Source organism: Carettochelys insculpta, chromosome 2, assembly GCF_033958435.1.
Source record: "Carettochelys insculpta isolate YL-2023 chromosome 2, ASM3395843v1, whole genome shotgun sequence".
Lineage (NCBI taxonomy): Eukaryota > Metazoa > Chordata > Testudines > Carettochelyidae > Carettochelys > Carettochelys insculpta.
Window position 1 is genome coordinate 175,878,798 of NC_134138.1, and position 20,345 is coordinate 175,899,142.

Sequence of the window (20,345 nt, forward strand, 5' to 3'; positions counted from 1 at the left end):
TAATATCTCCAGTGATGGAGATTCTACCACCTCCCTTGGCAATTCATTTCAGTGTTTGATCACCCTGACAGTTAGGAACTTTTTCCTAATGTCCAACCTGAACCTCCCCTGCTGCAATTTAAGTCCATTGCCTCTTGTTCTATCCTCAGAGGCAAGGAAGAACAAGTTCCCTCCCTCTGTCTTATGACACCCTTTTAGATACCTGAAAACCGCCATCATGTCCCCCCTCAATCTTCTCTTTTCCAAACTAAACAAGCCCAGTTCTTTCAGCCTTTCTTCATAGCTCATGTTCTCTAGACCTCTGATCATTCTCGTTGCTCTCCTCTGGACCCTCTCCAATTTCTCCACATCCTTCCTGAACTGCGGTACCCAGAACTGGACACAATACTCCAGCTGAGGCCTAACCAGTGCAGAGTACAGCGGGAGAATGACTTCTCATGTCTTGTTCACAACACACCTGTTAATGCATCCTAGAATCATGTTTGCTTTTTTTGCAACAGCATCACACTCTTGACTCATATTTAGCTTGTGGTCCACGATAACCCCTAGATCCCTTTCTGCTGTACTCATTCCTAGGCAGTCCTTTCCCATTCGGTATGTGTGACACTGATTGTTCCTTCCTAAGTGGAGCACTTTGCATTTATCCTTGTTAAACTTCATCCTGTTTACCTCAGCCCATTTCTCCAGTTTATCCAGATCCTTTTGAATTATGACCCTATCCTCCAAAGAAGTTGCAACCCCTCCCAGCTTGGGATCATCTGCAAACATAATAAGTGTACTTTCTATGTCAATATCTAAATCGTTAATGAAGATACTGAACAGAACCGGTCCTAAAACAGGCCCCTGTGGAACCCCACTAGTTATACTTTTCCAGCCGGATTGAAAACCATTAATAACTACTCTCTGGGTACGGTTATCCAGCCAGTTGTTCACCCACCTTATAGTAGCCCCATCTAAGTTGTATTTGCGTAGTTTATTGATAAGTATATTATGTGAGACTGTGTCAAATGCTTTACTGAAGTCTAGGTATACCACATCCACCGCTTCTCCCTTATCCACAAGGCTCATTATTCTATCAAAGAAAGCTATTAGATTGGTTTGACATGATCTATTTTTAACAAAATCATGCTGGCTGTTCCCTATCACCTTACCACCTTCCAAATGCTTGCAGATGATTCTTTAATTACCTGCTCCATTATCTTTCCTGGCACAGAAGTTAAGCTGACTGGCCTGTAGTTTCCCGGGTTATTCTTGTTCCCCTTTTTATAAATGGGTACTATATTTGCCCTTTTCCTGTCTTCTGGAATCTCTCCTGTCTCCCACGATTTTCCAAAAATGATTGCTAAAGGCTCAGATACCTCTTCTATCAGCTCCTTGAGGATTCTAGGATGCATTTCATCAGGCCCTGGTGATTTGCAGACATCTAATTTTTCTAAATAAATTTTAATTTGTTCTTTTCTTATTTCAACTTCTAAACCTACCCCTTTTTCACTAGCATTCTCTATGTCAGGCATTCCTTCAGATTTTTCAGTGAAGACCGAAACAAAGAAATCATTAAACATCTCTGCCATTTCCAAATTCCCTGTTACTGTTTCTCCCTCCTCACTGACCTATGGCCCTACCCTCTCCTTGGTCTTCCTCTTGTTACCAATGTATTTGTAGAAAGCCTTCTTGTTTCCCTTTATGCTTGTAGCTAGCTTGAGCTCATTTTGTGCCTTAGCCTTTCTAATCTTGCTCCTGCATGCTCGTGTTGTCTGCCTATATTCATCCTTTGTCATCTGTCCTAGTTTCCATTTCTTATACGATTCCTTTTTTATTTTGACATCATGCAAGATCTCCTGGTTAAGCCAAGGCAGTCTTTTGCCATGTTTTCTATCTTTCCTACGCAGCCGCATAGCTTGCTTTTGGGCCCTTAATGATGTGCCTTTGAAAAACTGCCAACTCTCCTCAGCCATTTTTCCCCTCAGTTTAGCTTCCCATGGGACCTTACCTACCAGCTGTCTGAGTTTACCAAAATCTGCTTTCCTGAAATCCATTATCTCTATTGTACTGTTTTCCCTTCTACCCTTCCTTAGAATTGTGAACTCTATGATTTCATGATCACTTTCACCCAAGCATCCTTCCACTTTCAAATTCTCAATAATTTCCTCCCTATTTGTTAAAATTAAATCTAGAACAGCTTCCCCCCGGTAGCTTTTTAAACCTTTTGGAATAAAAAGTTGTCTGCAGTGCAATCCAAGAATTTATTGGACAGTCTGTCCCCTGCTGTATTAGTTTCCCAACATATACCTGGATAGCTGAAGTCCCCCATCACCACCAAATTCTGGGCCCTGGATGATTTTGTTAGCTGTTTAAAGAAAGCCTCATCCACCTCTTCCACCTGGCTAGGGGGCCTGTAGTAGACTCCTAGTAGGACCTCATCCTTGTTTTTTACTCCTCTGAGTCTAACCCAGAGACTTTCAACCCGTCCATCTCCTACATCCATCTCCACCTCTGTCCAAGCGTGTACATTTTTAATATACAAGGCAACACCTCCTCCCTTCTTTCCCTGTCTGTCCTTCCTAAGCAGGCTGTACCCTTCAATACCAACATTCCAATCATGAGTATTATCCCACCAAGTTTCTGTGATGCCAACGATATCATAGTTGTATTCATTTATTAGTACTTCCAATTCTTCTTGTTTACTTCCCATACTTCTTGCATTTGTATATAGGCATCTCAGACATTGATTTGGTCTTGCCTCCCAGTTTTGCCCTGGCCCTCTTTTTACTCTCCCAGCGTAGCCCATACTCCCTCCCATTTCAAGTTCATCTCCCAGGTATCCATGCTCTCCACTTACCTGCAGGGTTTGCTCCCCTGCCCCCCGTCGAACCTAGTTTAAAGCCCTCCTCACTAGGTTAGCCAGCCTGTGTCCGAATATGGTCTTCCCCCTCCTCGAAAGGTGAACGCCATCTCTGCCTTGTCAAGCTCTTGGCCTCAAGAAAATTTCCTGTGGCCATAAGTTCTGCAGTCTAATTAAAAAATGTGCGGAAAAGTATTTCCTTCTATTAGTTTTGAACCTGCCACTTTTTAGTGTACTTGAATGCTGGTCTGCCCTGCCCCGTTCAGACAAGGTGAACAGAATCTTTTGATCTGCCTTCTCTGTGACAACTCTATAATACCCTTTAGGCTATGTCTAAACTAGGCCAGAAGATTGACCAGCTCAGGGATGATCTTCTGGGGTTTGATTTTGCACATCTGGTAGGGATGCACACAATTAGTCTATCAGAGGTCAGCAGTTGACCCTTGTACTCCTCATGTATTGTGAAGAGTAAGAGAGGTTGATGGGAGAAACTCTTGCATCGTCCTTCGTCAGTGAGGATGGCCAGGTAAGTCGATTGCAGATATGTCGATTCTAGTAACATAGCTGCCGTAGCTAGAACTGCATATATGCAATCAACTTACTTCCCCTAGTGTAGACATAGTCTTAGCTGCTTCCATTTCTTAATATAAAATTACCAATATAGATAAAGTTACTCTAATTTTGCTACATTACTGTAAGACATTAATGCACATGAGGTTCAGTTCTTGGAGGAAAAACATTATGCAATTACATGTGGCAAGAAAACTCCTTCGCTGGTGAGCCACAACAAATACAGAGTTTTGTTTTGCTTAGACAACATATGAAATATTAATGGACAAAACAATCAGACAGTATTTTGCATCGGTGTTTTGGAGAGAGAAATAAGTGCCTTGCCTGCGCAGCCCAGAGGTAGTCCAGACGTAACTTCAAATCCACCTGTCGGGAATGAAGTGCCAAAGCACAAGCAAAGAGCAAAATGGCTAATATAGGTTCATAGCCACGCATATAGAAGGAGCCACCCCTTTTAAAAGAAAATGAAAGGTGAAGTTAGTACATATCTTTTAATGCAAAAAACCCCTTGATCTAAATTCCCCAAAATCGAATTTGGGATGCCACACAGGAAACTCAATGAAAGGGTCTGCCTGTCAAAGTGCTGAGTATTCATCCTTTGAAAATCAATATGCTTTAAACTTAGCCACAGAGAAATGGAAGCACCCAAAACCACTAGCCCCTTTTTAGATCAGGCCCTTGTATGCAAATACTGGCAGCACACAGGTCAGCTGCTGTAACAATGATCCCTGCACCATACCCCTGCAACATAGTTCTTCAGGGCCTGACTCATCAAGAGCATAAATGTAAGTAATATGCACCATGTAAACGTGGGTAGTTTTGCCTAAAGACTGTACTAAAGTGAGATGTGCTTTTTAAAAAAAATAATTTCAGACATTCTTGAAAATTGCTATTTCTTTTTTGGGGAGAGGAGAGGATGAGAGCGGCTGGTGGAAAATGAAGTGTTCATGCTTTAGCAAAAAGTTTTCATTTTCACAATAAAGGCATCATCTCACCATGCAATGCTATTATTATTTCAGCAGTTCAATTGCACTTATGGGCTTCATTTACTGTCCTAGTAACACCATTTTTACGCCAAAGATGATGACTCCAATGAAATCAACCAGTGTAAAACTGGAGTCATGGCCTAGGGAATCAGGCCATAGCTCAGGGATGGGCAATTAGCTGGAGGCAGTTTGCCAGGGTTAGACTCTGGTGGGCTGGTGGCACTTTACAAACCCGCAGGGGAAGGGACACAGACTAAGACACTGCTTCCCACAGCTGCCCTTGGCCAGGAACAGTGATTTGTGGCTAATGGGCACTGCAAACCTCTATACCTGTAGACGCACATGTACATCAAGTGCCATTGACTCACCAGGTACTAATCCTGGTGAACTGTCTCTGACCTGCAGGCCACTTATTGCCCACCACTGCCATGGCTGTTAGTTCACAAAAGCAGATGTCCCACTCATGAATATCATCCCAATAGCTAGATAAGGTACTGCATTTTGAGCACCTCTCAGGAGGTGCTGAGAGCCCTCAATATATGGTCCTAATACAGCACTGAAATGCTTTAGGACAACAGAAGCAAAGTAGAGCTGGTAACATTTTGCACCATAAATAATGCTACTACTTTCCTCAACTTTACAGTGTACTTACCCTACTGCTTTTCTGTATCCACTGAGTTCCAGAACAGCTATGTACAAAATAGTAACAAAAAGCAGGAGGATCATTTTTGGCAAGGAAGAGACACGTAGAAATATTGCCAGTGTAAGAGTCCCCACAACACAGGAAAGGAAAGCATAATGGGCTGTATCACAGGGAAGTTCATTCATGGTTTCATTCATTCCACCAGGAGAAATGATAATTATGGAACTGCTGGAATTCATAGTCCATACCCAAGGCATGCAGCCAACCTGGGAAAAATAACAGGGTTGAAAATGAAACCCATTGTCAGAAGTTCAGTAGCTGTTGAGCCTCCTGCCTCAGTTAGACTCTCAAGACACAAACAGACCTCATGCTTCCCACTCATCTAGCCTTGCCTTTTAAAAACAAGCATATTCTTCCTCTCCAAGCAAATTTTCAGTCATGCTCCCAGTCCACTAGATGGCAGTGAAGGTAAAGAATGAGCGTCTGAACATGGTTTCAAAATAGAATCTTCACTGCTCAAGCAATAAAAGGGCCCATGCAAATACCTATTTACAGTAGTAAGATTAATAAATATCTTAACATCCAAAAAACACCAATATAAGTGGGGATTTTTGCTTGAAGAGTTCTCACACACAGCAGAGGAAAAAGCATGTTGATGATACACAAACTAAACTCTCTCAATTAAAAAAAAAAGTCCCAGATGTAAAACAAGATTTAAAACTCTTATGGAAGAGAAAAAGTATATAACAACAGATAAGTAGGAAACCCAGATATCCACAGATAACTAATGATAGGGATCCTATCCCCCTTTTGTCTCTGGTCTAACAACCATTAGTTTGGCATTCATCCTCCAGCTGGGAGGAAGTATGATCAAATTCTTCCAAATCTAGTCTCAACATTTTGTTTTGATTATAATCACACTTTAGCTTTCATCTTATACCATCTGAAGGACTTGAGTAATATCAAATTGGAGAGTGTGGTGGTAATGTGGGTCTGGGAGGAGACTGATGTTACTAGGCACCTATGGTTATGCTCCACGAGTACTCTCCTTCTACTTTGAAATATACTGTTAACTTTTCTAAAAAAAATTAACCCCTGATAATTAAATTTTATAGTGTGCCATAAAAATCAGTGACTGTCTGAAAGATGATTACATAGTGTAATTTACAGGCAGTTACAATGATTTAAGAAGATGAGACTAACAGATAAAGTAATGAGATAAATACTTAATAGCTAATATTGTGAAAGAAAATCAGACAGCAGGAAGCAAAAATTAATTTAACACGATTTTGTTCAACAACTTACTTAAAAATGTCACTTGAACTATGGAACAGCCAATGTTTGAAAACTCAGGAACGTGTAAGAGCTTTGTAAATGATATGCAACTCATCCAGGAAAACACCATCTGCTCTACAACTAGCTAGGGTGAAACCTCGACATCTGCAGTCTGATTGTGGACAATTCTAGAGGCCTTTTTTTTTTTTTTCTTCCAGGAACGTATTCTCCACTGATTAAACAGCTATCCTAAGCATCTGAAAGATCACGAGTTATTCTTGCATTAAAGTGTAAAACTATACATGTGACATACAGCATAGTGTAATAAAAGAAACAGAATTTGGGGGGCCAGGGACTCTGACATTTTAGCCCCCCATTCTTATACTGACTTGCTTTGAGGTCCTAGACATCATAATTTCTGTATTTCACTTTCCTCCTATGCAAAACAGTGGGTGATATTTATTTCGTAGGGGGCAGATATGTTTTTCCTTTGAAGATTTAAGGTGGTGTGTAACAGCTATTTCAGAAATGCTTACAGATGCACATACTGGTAGATATTCTTATAACAGGATGGGATTAAATTCCTGGTGGCACTTCTTGAAACAGAAAGAAGATCTGTTTTACTTCCAGGGCTGTCAACAGGGGAGGGCAAAGGAGTCTGTTATCCCAGGGTCTGGCAAGTCAAAAGGGCCTGGGCATCCCAGCCACTGCTCCTGCAACAGCTGGCGCCTCAGGCCCTTTAAATTGCCAACTGAGCACTGCACAGCATGCTCTGGGAAGCTCTGAGGACTACTGGCGGGGGGGGGGTGGCTGCGGCACAGCACAATTGAGGCATTGCTGAGGCCTGGCAGGCTGCACCCACCCCCACCTCTGCTGCCTGAGGCCCCACCCCTTCTGGGAGTGCAGAGATGCCTCCCCTCCACCTTGTCCAGGAACCTGGCGAGTCTGTTGGACCATGTATTTATGTGGAATGGTTATCCTACTGTAGGGAGCAGCCAGATTGAAAGAGGTGAAACTAATGGCTTAGGTAATTCAAATACCTGATCTTCATACAGTGGTGAACCCTATGAACCAACCCTATGGCCTAAACACCTTGAGGAAGGTGTGTGTATGTGCGTGTGCACCAGTGTTCCTTCTAATATTTTCCATCCCTGGGCAGAATAAAGGTTGTTACGTGCACCAAGGCCTGTGCGGATGTGCACCACCAACAGAAACACACATTGCTGGCTCTGGGCAGTTGTGAGTGCTGTGCTAACCAGTTGGGTGGCACCTGAATCTTTCCTGGGTGCCCCCCTCCCCAAGCGCTCAGCTTACCGAGAACAACGGAGCGCGCACACCTGTGAGAAGCTGAATTTTTTTGAGCCATAGAAGATCTCCACACTTAGAATGCTTTATAAGCATTAGGTAATTAACCCCCACAACTTGTTGGCAAAGTGGATAGACAGATATTATTATGTAAATCTAAGGGATGAGGAACCTGAGTGGCAGAGAAGTCATGAGACTTACCCAAGATCAGACAGCAATTCACTGGAGGAGCCAGGAATAGAATTTAGAAAAAAGCAGCTTCTAGCCGCTGCTGCACCGTGCTGCTTCTCTAAGTTGGCTTTTAGTTCCTGATTGCCATGTTGTGACACGCCACATTTAACTGACAGCGTCAGCCATCTTGTAATATATGAGTTATAATGAGTCCTATTTACAGCCTAATTATATCAATGGAAAGACTCTCTCTGGCTTCAGTGGTGTCTGGATCAGGTCCAGTTTTTTTTTTTATCTTGATTTTTTATGTATTTGTGTCCACATTTTCAAACCTGGCTTTCTAAATCAATATTTAAGGACATAATAAAAGGGGCCTGATTTTCAGAAATGCGGAAGACCAGTAACTCTATACCAGAGGAATTACACAGGCCAAAGAGACAGATTTATCTTATGATTAATATAGTATATACCTCCTGTCATTACATAACACTGTTATGATTTCAAGATCTGATCTCTCATGAGCTATCGGGTATAAAAACTAAATGTTATTCCACTTGAAAGTGTGGTTTCCCTAACAAGTCATATGTTCATCTGGTCCAATCAGATGAAGATTTATTTTGACACCAATTTGGAATGAAGCATACAGCTTACTAGTGGCTTCCACTACCCTTAACAAATACAGCCTTTAAATTACAGCATGTTGCTATATATATGCTTAACATATTTCCATATTCTTAAACATAATGTTAAACTTTATATATTTGGCTTATAGTTGCATACTTACCACACACCCTTGAGCCACAGAGTAAATTAAGATCACAATAAAAATACACAAAATGGTACGAATTTGTATTGTCAGGCACCCTGGAAAACACTGAAGGAGGAGAAAAAAAGAATAATAAAATAAGCATATTTTAAAAATCAAATAATGTAGAAATATGGGTATATTATTGTTTAGAAGCATAGGATATCAAATTAAATACAGAATAGATATATATGAATTCTGCCTGTGCTGTAAGTTACAAAATTGTAATTATAAAATAAGAAATGTGCACAAATATTTTAAGGACAGATACATTTTCTGTAACGAAAAGAGAACAGATCTGTACCTTATTTCACGCTATAATTAAAACTGACTTTTATTTTATTTTAATATAATTTCTGTGCACAATAAATACAACAAATTAGAATGCTCAAATTAATATTCTATTCTGTACATGTGAAGAAACGAAAAGCAAACATTGTAACTGTATAGTCTGAAAACTATCAGTTGTAGAGAGCAACCCAAGATTCCAGACCATACATACCACATAGAATTTTGTACTGATATTTCAGGAACAGTGAATACCAGATGAGTTTTGATGAGGAGAGCACATATTTCAGAAAGTAATCTAGCTTTTCAGAGCAGGAAAAGCAATATGAGCAAAGATGGCTAATAAAGGAAGAGTGCTTGAGCATCGGAGCACTTTCCTCAATACAAATGAAACTCTGGGGTAGGACGTAGGAAAGGGAGGATAACATTTTGCCTGAATTTGCACTCATGCTAGGTTCAGTTATACTGATCTACTTGTCCCATGGGAAACGGCTTGCTTCCTTGCTGTCCCCTTGGCTTGCAAATTAGCTATCACCAGGGGCTTGATCCTGCACTGTGCAAGGCACCAGGTTTATTTCCCCCAAGTGACTTGAACAGGAGGGTGCTTGAGTCCTAGAAGACAAAGTAGCTTCAGTGGTGGACAATCGGGGTGTTTTTAAGACAAGGAATGTGCTTAGCCCCAGTCAGGATTGGATTTGGCTTAGGCTAGTGGCAGAGAACCAATTTTTGTATGCCTGCTGGTAAACATATATAAGCTTTCCCTGCTTGGTGTGGCATTCAGTCCCCCCTCTAGTAGATCCTAGGCCAACCAAAGATGAATTCGGCTGCTACAACTTTGGCTAAGAGAAGTGCATCTTTTGGCTCAGGCAGTAGAGGGTCATGTTAAAGAATACAATATCCCATGTTTGGTCCCAGCTGCTGACAGTTCAAGTACTGGCCTGTACTGGGAATTGAATGGGAAAGATTCTGAAGCTCAGAATATGCTTGTATGCATTATGGTAGGTAGGCCCACTAAGAATCAATAAATCTTCCCAATTCAGTTGGCTTACACAGACACCCTCTTAACTGCCTGAGGATCAGAGAAAATACTGTGTTTACCCCACGGAGGAGCACCAGGAAGGGACTTCTGTAGGAACAGCTATCATACCTTGGAAACTTGCATCACCCTTTCACATGTGGAGCCAAAGGCTCACAGGGTTTACGTCAAGTGACAGAATGTCTGGCTGATGACTGTAGCAAAACTGTACTCATTTGTATTGCAAAAAAACCCACAGGAATATCCACTCTGTAGCTAATTAATTACACCAATAAACTAAATCAAAACTCAATGTGTATTATGTTATCTTGAAATACATTCTGGCTTCCTTGTGGACAAAGGGATAAAGTCCACATGGATGTAACAAGAGTAGCCATTATCATAGTATCAATAGTAGCCCGCTGTAAACAACATGTTCAAAAGACAGTGGGATAAACTGATCCCTAGTGAGTGCAATTAAATCCCAGAATCAATCTGTGACCATCTGTTAAGATCATTACAATACAATGGAACTTCTCTAATATAACATTCATAAAACAATGCTTATATTGTGGAACAAATACTTCCTATAGCAATAAACTTGGTCAGCATACAGCACCTTCACACACTGTCCACTTTGTGGAAAATATACTGTCTCATGGCAAGGGGAAACGATCAGCACTGTGACAAATACTACAAAGTGCAGCAGGGGATAGAACTTATCTGCCAGAACAAAGTCCAATGTGTTTCTTACACAGGTGATGTGGTTCACTAGCTAACACAACAAAGGATAACTATAATGCCATCCCATCACAGGAAACACTGTACAGTGAATAATGCAGTATGCAGTGGAAGCAATTCAAGCATAATTTCCTCGTCCCTCACAAAAGCAATAATGAAATGAAGACTATTCTGTGAGGGCACTGCTAACATCACACACTTAAAATGACTGATAACTAGCACCTGGCGAAGGTTCCAGCAGCAATCTTGTCACATTGCATACCCTGTATATTTTATGGTATGCATATGGTAAAAAGTATAATTAAATAAGCAACATGTTTAACTAAAAGAAAAGCAAGTATAAGTAGTTCATGCAAGACTTGGTTCAGTTAAAGCTGCATTTAAACTTTGCATTTCCTCATTTTTTCATACGATTTTAATGTTGCAACCCCTATATTGTCATAGGATTTTGCACAATAGTGCTTTTATTTATATTTATTTTTAGGAACACTGCATACCCATTTATTAATCAAACACCCCCAAATTTCCTAACAAGGTTGGAAAATACCTGTATTATTATTTTTCCAACTTTATTAGAGGGAACTTGAGGCACAGAAAAGTTGTGTGACATGCTCAATGTCATTCAGCAAGAGAATACACCAGAGCCAGAAGGAGAATACAGGCTTTCCTGGTTCCCTGTCCCACACTCTGTAAATTAGATTAAAGTGCTTCTCTTACTGCTGACGAATTTTCCATTTCACAGTTTTCAAATAAAGGGTTTAACCCAGTGAGTTGAGGAACTTCTTTGCAGGGGTTGTTGTTTACTTTAACAACAGCAGAGGTATACCTTAAGTTTACATTAGCTTCAAAGGACCTTAGTAAAGGCAACAGTTTCCTACAAACTGCACAAGTAGAAACTCCTGTGCCTTTTTGAAAGAGACTAACAAAACTACTCCCAAATCATTGTGTAAGTTCGTAAGGAAATATTTGCTTTTTTACCAGATACTCTGCTAATTAAACTATTGACGTTTCCAAGAAAATAATTCCTCTCCTCTAATCAAAGGGCATTTTTCTTAATTTAAAACATTTGTGTACTAATCAGCAGAGTTGATTAATTGTGTGGGTATTTTCTCCTGATCTTTATCTGAGAATACCAAATGAAGACTAATCCAGTAAGGACTTCTTTTACTGTAAAAATTAGTCTCTGCAGATCCCTACCCTGATTCAGGAAACAGTTGCCTCTTGCTACAGTGTGCAGTATGTCTTTCTGCTGCATTACCATTTCAGAAACATAATACAGGATAATTAATCAGCACTAAAATTTTGAAAAGGCCAAAGTTTGCTTGCATAAGATGCTATCCATTGACGTCAACCAGTGATTTGATGGAAAGGTGAACAAAGAGTTTGGAAAAAATCAAAGACTGGCATAGCATGTAATAGCACTTAGCAGGAGAAACATTAGACTGAGGGTTTACCAACATTACGGTCACAGGGTATGTTTATATAGTAACCATGACCCTGGCACTAACACCTGCTGCAACTTTGTTGTAGAAATACAGACTGCTGTCCTGGGGAGAGATAGTGGGCTTGTCTAGACTATGGGGATGATCACCAGAGTTAGATTTCATGTGTTTGGTAGGGACATGCGAAATCAAACTATCTGGGGTCGACAGTCAACCCCTGCACTCCTTGCTATTGCGAGGAGTAAGGGAGGTCAATAGGAGAAACTCTCCCATCAAGCTCTCTCAGTGAGGACAGCCAAGTAAGTCGACTGCAGAGAAGTTGATTCTAGCTATGCAATTGTCATAACTAGAATTGCATATCTGCAACGATTTACCTGCCTAGTATTGATCAAGCCAATGTCAGGTAGTAGGCGGCCCCAGCTGACCAGTGGGTTTAGAATTGGCCAGGAGGGAGCAATTGGACAAAGCTGTAAGAGAAGAAAGAGGGAAGGAGAAGCAGTTAGATGCTGAGCTAGTGGCTGAACCAGAGATGGGGTGGGAGGTTAGCTGATAAAACAGGAGAATAAAAGCGAGGGACTGAAAAGTGACAAAGAGCAAATATGGAAGATAGGAAAGGTTTCTGGCTAAAACAAGCAGAAAAGCAGGAAAGAAAGAGATCTGTTCATGCGAGCATAGGCTACATGAGAATGGAATCACAGGGAAATAAAATTTGCACACATACCAGAGAGGGAGAGAGAAGGTAAAAAACAGAAAAGAAATATAATTGGTGAAAAAATTGACATTATATGAAAAGCGATCCTGAAACAGTGAACAAGCTGCCCACCCACAAAAGACCTTAGATATATGAAAGGAGACAATGATTATTTGAATGTCTGTTGACAGAATACAGTTCAGAAATACCTAATGGACAAGGAGGTCAGCCTACTAGGGGAAGATGAACCTGGGGACGGACCTGATGAGAAGAGGTACAGCCATGGAATTATCAGTCTAAGGAGCATTCCAAGAGGAAGAGAAGCAAAGAACAGGACAGTTGGACTGAAGCTGGACTTACAGCCAAGAAGAGGAAAAGCTGACTTTGATTCTTCTCCAAAGTAACACAGCATATTTCACAATCACTTCTGTTCTTGTTAATAGCAATACAGTTAGTATTAACTGTGTAGAGTACAGAAGAGCACATACAACCTCCCAAAGGTCGATGTGTTGATCACCTCCAGTTTATTATAAGTAGTAAATATTTGGTACTGTTTTATGTTATTCAGGGGTGATGTGTGATGGGGGCACATCCTAACTCATGCTGCTCTTGGGCTGTATCATTCTGGGGGAGGGGTGGGACTGCCCCCACATTCAGTGGAATTGGCACATAGGTAAGGGTGCTGCAGGGGCCAAGGGGACAGGACACGGGCGGAGCACGAGCTGGCCTGGTTGGAGGAAGGGCCCGTGGCTGATGCCCCCTGGAACTCTCCTCACCAGTTGCCAGTAATATTATTTATGCTGCTGGTGTAATTTTGGGGGGTTTCCCTTCAAAGTTTTAAACATTTAAGATTCATTCTTTGTCATAGTTTACTTCTGCCTCTCCTCACAGTTAGCTTAGCCAGGACATTGCCATTACAGCATGTGTATACAGCTAGCTAGGGTCCTGGTCCAGCAGAACAGTGACAGCAATTGCTGAACTGATGACTCAGCATTCCAGGAGGCTTGTATAGATTAGGTGAATGCCATCTTAGGTAGGTCTAGTCCAGCTACCATCACATCTTGCAACTGCAATATTGGCATACCCTTGGACTACATTTACACTAGAAGCATCTGTCGACAGAAGTTACTGTTGGAAGAGATGTTCTGACAAAACTTCTGTCAACAGATCCAGTCTACGCATAGAAGTGGATCAATCTTTCGATCCACTCTGTTGACAAAAGGGCCCCCTGGAGCATCTACACACTTTTTTTTTTTTTGTGAACGGTTTCTGTCAACAAAACACATTTTGTGCCTAGACACTGCACGTTTTGTCTACAAAACTCTCTCGTGTAGACCCACCCTATGAGACACTGCTCAGAAGGGAGGGGATTCCTTGAGTGTTGAGCAACCGCAAGAGAGGAAGTCAAGTTACAGCACTTGTTTGGATGGACAGTGGAAGTGTTCAGCAGTGGCTGGTCGGTGACAAATATCCAGAGAAATAACAACACATAGGATTAATGAAATAGTGGTACTGTGAGACGTCATCTGCCCACACTGCTAAAACACATGTTTAGCAGCAGATAAGAGACACTTTGAGAGCAAGCCAGCCCAGATTTGTTGGTTCTGTTTGGGGTTTCTAATGCATTGCTTTGCTACAGATTAGAAAAATACACAGAGCACACCATGCTGTGAAGTGCACATAGGTGGCACCAGGAACCAAATAACTACTGCCAAATAAAACTTCTGAAGGAAGAGGTAGCAAATCACTTACTTGTACTCGTGTGACATGTAGGTACATAATACAAGCCACTAGGAAGCATATGCAGAACACCAGGAGGACAAGGACTATGGTATTCCTAGAAGAAAAAGACATAGAATTTAAGCAACACGAGTAAAGAGCGACTTATATTTGTGTTTTACTAATGCCATTTAGTAGATAAGAGCAATGCGTGTGGGATTTTCCCTCCCAATGTAAAATAGGCAGGCACAGAAGGAGTTCTCACTTTTTTATACCCTCTTATTATTGTGGTGCCTGAAATCCTCCAGTGGAGTTCTCAAGAACAACAGTTCAGTAATTCTCCTGCATGTATTAATTATTAGGAACGTAGCAGGGGGACCACACAGTCCCAGAACCTCAACTGTACTGAGTCTCAGGGATTTATATTATTCTTCAAATGCAGGTTAATACAGGATATTCTGCACTACCTCTCTTATAAATAAAGAGTGTCATCCAATTATTTAACCTTTGGGGCTTGGCTCATACATAATGGTTATCAGTCCCTCTCTCTAATAATTTGTGAGAGGAAGAACAGTTATAAAGATTAGAGGTTTGTCCACTTGCTCACTTATTGAATCAGATCTTAGCTGCTCTATTTCAATTGCTCTATGCAAAGCATCCGGAAACTTAAGAGATCTCAACTCTGAGAATTACCAATGCATAGGGGAAAACTGGATACTGCAGGAGCTGTTACAGCAATTCCTGAGTTAAATTTCTTCCCAGTCCCCAAGAGAAAGAGGCCAGGAGAAAGGAAGCACTGCCAGGTCTTCCTATAGCTTGCTGATGCTTGGCTGCTGGAATGGTCCCTTAGGTATATGGCCAGCCAGGCATAAATTCCATCATCTATACAGGTGTGCAAATTTATGCATAGGTCAGGCTGGCCCAGTGCAAGTCCCAGGTCTAGGGAGCAGATAAATGGCTTAAACTTTTTATGAGCTACCATATCTACATCTGTGCTTTTTATTGCCACCACAACAATGATTCTGCTCCAATGGGATTTTTTTAAATGCAATAACGGAAATAGAGAATGACTGCTTTACAGTGATATTTTTCCAAGTCGTTTATATGATTCAAATAAATATCCCTGATTTACAATTTAGAGAAGTCCTGCAGTACTAGTGAGACTTTTTTTTTAAGCATGAGACTCTAGTTGCTGGGAAGGGGGGGGGGTGGTTATGGTCTTTGGGACAGGAGCTACTGTTTGCAATGTAATTGTGCAAAGGCTGGCACAAAGAGGCTATTGTGAGATATCTGGCAATTTCCTGAAACATATCTTTGGGGATCTTAAGTTTATGCATCATGGTGGGCGAGAGACAGTAAGTACCTCCATGGAAGGGAAAAAACCACCACCCTCCAGAAACTAAGAATTGGCAGAGAGGGGATTAGACAAATTCACTCAGGCTGTAACAGCTTCCAAGAGAAACCAGCACCAGGCAAAGCTCCCATTTTCTGGATTTTCTAGAGGCTAACACAGAAAGAAAGGACTTGTAGATAAATAGCCTGATTTAGAAAGATTTAAGACCTGATTTTGATCTAGCTAATGGACAGAACCTTCATCCAAGGCATCCCCAACTATCCATAGGAAGGAATGGAAGGATTTGACCTATTAGTGGGGTATCTTGTTCTGAGGAAAAACATAAGTCTAAACCTACAACCACTGGAAAAAAGTGTGTGGAGTTTGAAGCATTGTTCACCTGTCAGAACCCATGCTGGAGTTTGGGTTATCTCTGGTGAGCTTATTCGGATGCATGTAGGATTGTTTGTAAGAAGTTTTTTTGTAATGCTTTTACCTTAAGAATAACTATGCTTGTTTAGAAAGAGCTGCATGGAATCTTACCTATGGGTAATTATGCTGGTTATAGCCTCAAAGAAAAAGTCAAAGCAGACCTCATAAAACATTGTTGCTAAGGAATTCACAGTGTAGGCAGGGAACTGGGCAGCCTGGAAACATTCTGGGCAGGACGAGAATCCAAAAGAGATGATGGCTGATGAACCAGGAGTCCAGGATTGTGTGTCCTTGCTGGACCACAGAAGGGAACAGAGGTTCAAGTGTGTGTAACCTCTGACCTGTAGGAGCCACTGCACATAAATAATAATAACAGTAGAAAGCAGGTGCAACCATTCTTGCAAGGCTCTGGCACAGATTCATATTACCTCAGCTGGGAGGGGTGCATCTGCTGTATCAAGCAGAAAGGGGTTCAGCATACAGTCTCCTCCTTACCTTTGGGGCGTGGCCAGCAAAGGTAGACAGGATCAGGGCCAAATTTTCCCTGACTCCTTTTGGGGAGGCAAGCACCCACTTGGTCTGTGCAGGCCTGTGCATCAGTTGAGCACAAGGAGTGTGAAAGGGATATAGAGCCTTGTGATGGTCTGCATCCCTATAATCACTCATTCCACAAGACTATGATAAATTTGGTGCTGAGTATGGCTTGTGAGGTGCCATTTGAAGTGCTGTTGTGAGGTGCCATTACTCAGCAGTAACACTGTTCAAGAATGCCTCCTGTGGATCCTGCAGAGATTCAGACAGAAAATTTGTACTTCTCAAATCAGTAGTTAACCACTTGAACTGCACAATGTTCAGCTGCACTCATTAACTGGTGGTCTGTCAGATTAGATGGTAATCTAAAAGCCTGAGCATATGGTCACTAAATAACTAAGACCCTTTTTATAAGAGTCAATTTCCAGTGACCGTTTTCATCCCCTTAAATTCATTCTCAAGTTTCAACTGCATCTGCTATATTTGGCAACTGCCTGTCCTACACTTATGTATTCTGCTGGGCTTTTCCTTGAGGTAAATGAAACATTTTCTAACTACTTTACCTGCTACAAGGAGGCCTTTTGGCAGTTAGCTACCTGATGTTTGTAATTGGCTTCAATATCTTCATATGAAAGCTGACATAACTATGTAAAGTATTATTATTTCAACGACAAACGCATATTTCAAGATGTTAAACTACAATAAAATATTCTACGGGAGAAAATTTGGTAGAGAATTACTGAATTAATATGGGCTGCACCTCTCAGATCAGGGTGTCTCTCATTCTGCAACATCGGTGGTCCAGCATGACCAGAGAGTCCTGAAGGCTGGGGCCAGCAGCCATGGGCCATTGTCCAGAAGCCCAGCTGAAGCCAATATGAGCAGGGCCCAGATCCAGCCAGGGTCACAGCCAGAGCCCCCTGGCTGCCTTGTGGTGCCAGGGACTGGAGCCAGAGTCTCCTGGCTGCAGCTGGGCTGGAGCCGTGTGGCAGCCCCTGGCAGTGCAGGGCTGGAGCTGTGTGACAGCCCCAGGCAGTGCGGGGTTGGGGCTTCAGCAGCCCCAGGGACAACAGGACCAGCTAAAGGCAGAAGCCCTGGACTTCCCAAGGTGCAGTTCATTCTCTTCTTCAGGACCTACCAGGTCCCAACCAAAGCGGTTCCGGGAGGTGCAACATGTAGTTAAGGGTGGGTGTCTTAAGGAAGAGGTTCTCAATAGCTCACTACCACACCCACAGTGTCTCTTAGGCAAGAGTTATTGTCCAAACTTAACAACCAGCCAAAAGTACAGATTTTCAGTTCTCTGTTCACAGCTCTGGATCTCATTGCCTTCTTTCCCAGGGGACTCTGGCAGTCTTGCTACTCCTGCTTCCTACAACTAGCTGGCTAGTTTCCTCTCTCTCTCTGCTAGTTCTGTTCACACAACCAGCCTTTCACTGGAACACTCTCTAACCACTGGTAATCTCTGGCGCAGGCCTGCCCGCTTAATTGGCCTACTGTGAGCACCTGCTCTTGCACAGGGGCACTGGAACTACTTCAGTTTCAGGGGCCAGCTCCTCTGTGACAGTGGGACTTTTGGGAGCACTCAACCAAGGTATACCTCTAGTCCCATTAAAGTGCTAAGTACCTTGATGGGACCAGAGTTAGCCTAATGTGGAGTGTTTCTGAAACTCTCAGCCGCGAAACAGATATTGTCAAAAAATAAAATAACTTTAAAAAGTACCCCCCACACACCTTGCTGACTAACAACCCCTTGGAAACTTGACACTGTCACATCTGCTTCTTTACCAATTGGAACCAATTCACACAATACCTGCGAGACTCGGTGCTAGTTACTGAATTATATGAATTAGCCAATAAGCAGACATATCCAAAGACAATGATACTACATCACAATAATATTCCTGGCTCTGTTATTTCTGAAATGCAACTTAATTTGAAATACATATAAGACTTCATAAAAAGTTAGTAAATATTCTAAATGTTAAAATAATTAGGAATATGAGACCTTGCTGCTGGTGCTGGTAAAACTTTGCTGAGAATTGGGGAGAGATCAACATTCTGTATTATCAGCTGTAGGATAAACCACATCCAATATAGCAAGTTTCTACTGTGTTCTATTTCTACATGCATAATTTACTTGTTTGTTATTACAGTGGTTGAGTATCAAAGATACAATGCTGGCAACATGAAATACTTTCAATATATCCTTTGAAATGCCTTTGGTTTGTTTGGGTTCTAATTTCCCCTGCTTAATTACAGGATCTAATAAACTGATGGAACTAGTATGCATTTCAGGTCTCGCTCCAGAGCAGCTAATGTTTGAATCTGTGTACGAATCCTTGAAAAGTGCTTTGAATTTAAATAGCAAGAGATACTTACTGTGGGATTATTAGAAGGTAGACAAGGCCAAATAAGGCAGCTAGAATTAGTGAAAGAACTACAGCACTGGTGAAGTATTCATCCTGAAGCTGGTGGTACTGTGAATGAGAGGAGATGTACAGAGACAGTTACTGAGGTGCCTATGCTGTACTTTCTGACTCTAAACTAGGAAAAAAACTGTGGTGTTAAATAAAATGTTCTCCTATATTTCCACATACGTACAACTGGGAATGAATGTCATTTAATTCACACCCAGAACAGATCCTTAAATCTTATTCCTCAGGCAGTAACAGTAAAAGCTGCATGACATTTTCCTTTCTTTATCCTCTGCTTCAGTGCCCCATACCTCTCCCAAACATTCACATTTCAGTCTGCAATTATTCAGGTTTGATTTCCGCTCAAAGGAGAATTCATTTTTGAAAGCTTGAGCAAAAAGAGTTCAGCTACTTTGTGGCAGAATGAGGAAGGAAAATACATTTTTGCCCGTAACTTAAAAAAAAAAAAATCTTTGCTGCTTTCAAATAGCTAGTGTCACCATATAAAAAAGAGGACATCCCTGAGAGGGAGTGTATCTGTATCAGCATCTACCAACTCATGTTATACTAATGTGTTATAGTATATATAGTACATTAATACGACATGAGTTGGTAATACTGATACAGCTACACCCCCTCTCAGGGTTGTCCTCTTTTTTTAAAAGTTCAAATATGGTAACCCTAAAACAGCTCTTTGTCTGACATAGCTGAGGGAAGAATACTGAGATGTAGCATGGAAATGCCTCTTATTGACAGATGTGAGTGAATCCCTGGTTTTGGTGTAACCAAATCAGGAGTCTGAGAAAACAGTGTACTGCACAGCTGAAGAAGAGTTTGAATCTGTTTTCTCATTAAGTGCCAGATCCCAATCTCAGTTTTAACAGCACAAACCTGAACTTGTCTCATTCAATAGAGTTAATCAGGATTTACACCAGTGTAACTGAGATTGGCATATGGAGCTAAACTTAAAGAATATGCCACTAACGATGCATGTGTGCACCACTGTAAGGTGAACGCTGGCTGAGCCAAAGGTCCAACATACACACAGCCTATGAACCTGTAAGATGTAAGAGAACTTTGGGAAGTGCACAGGTAGCAGCCCTGCTAGTGCACTTAACAAACAACTCAGAGGTTACCTTCTG

At 41.5% G+C, this 20,345-nt stretch overlaps 1 protein-coding gene across 3 annotated transcripts in view; it reads right to left on the minus strand.

Annotated features, from left to right (window-relative positions):
- ADCY1 (adenylate cyclase 1) overlaps positions 1 to 20,345 on the minus strand; it is a 275,196-nt gene that overhangs the window by 26,991 nt on the left and 227,860 nt on the right. For all 3 annotated transcript variants that reach the window (XR_012644541.1, XM_074988049.1, XM_074988050.1), the window contains exons 10-14: positions 19,169 to 19,266; positions 14,527 to 14,611; positions 8,577 to 8,666; positions 5,051 to 5,307; positions 3,737 to 3,863 (exon numbers count right to left, since the gene is read on the minus strand). Coding sequence is in view for 2 of the 3 variants with exons in the window: in XM_074988049.1 (XP_074844150.1) it covers positions 3,737 to 3,863; positions 5,051 to 5,307; positions 8,577 to 8,666; positions 14,527 to 14,611; positions 19,169 to 19,266 (657 nt within the window). In the remaining variant the exon portion in view is untranslated. The remainder of the gene's footprint in view (positions 1 to 3,736; positions 3,864 to 5,050; positions 5,308 to 8,576; positions 8,667 to 14,526; positions 14,612 to 19,168; positions 19,267 to 20,345) is intronic.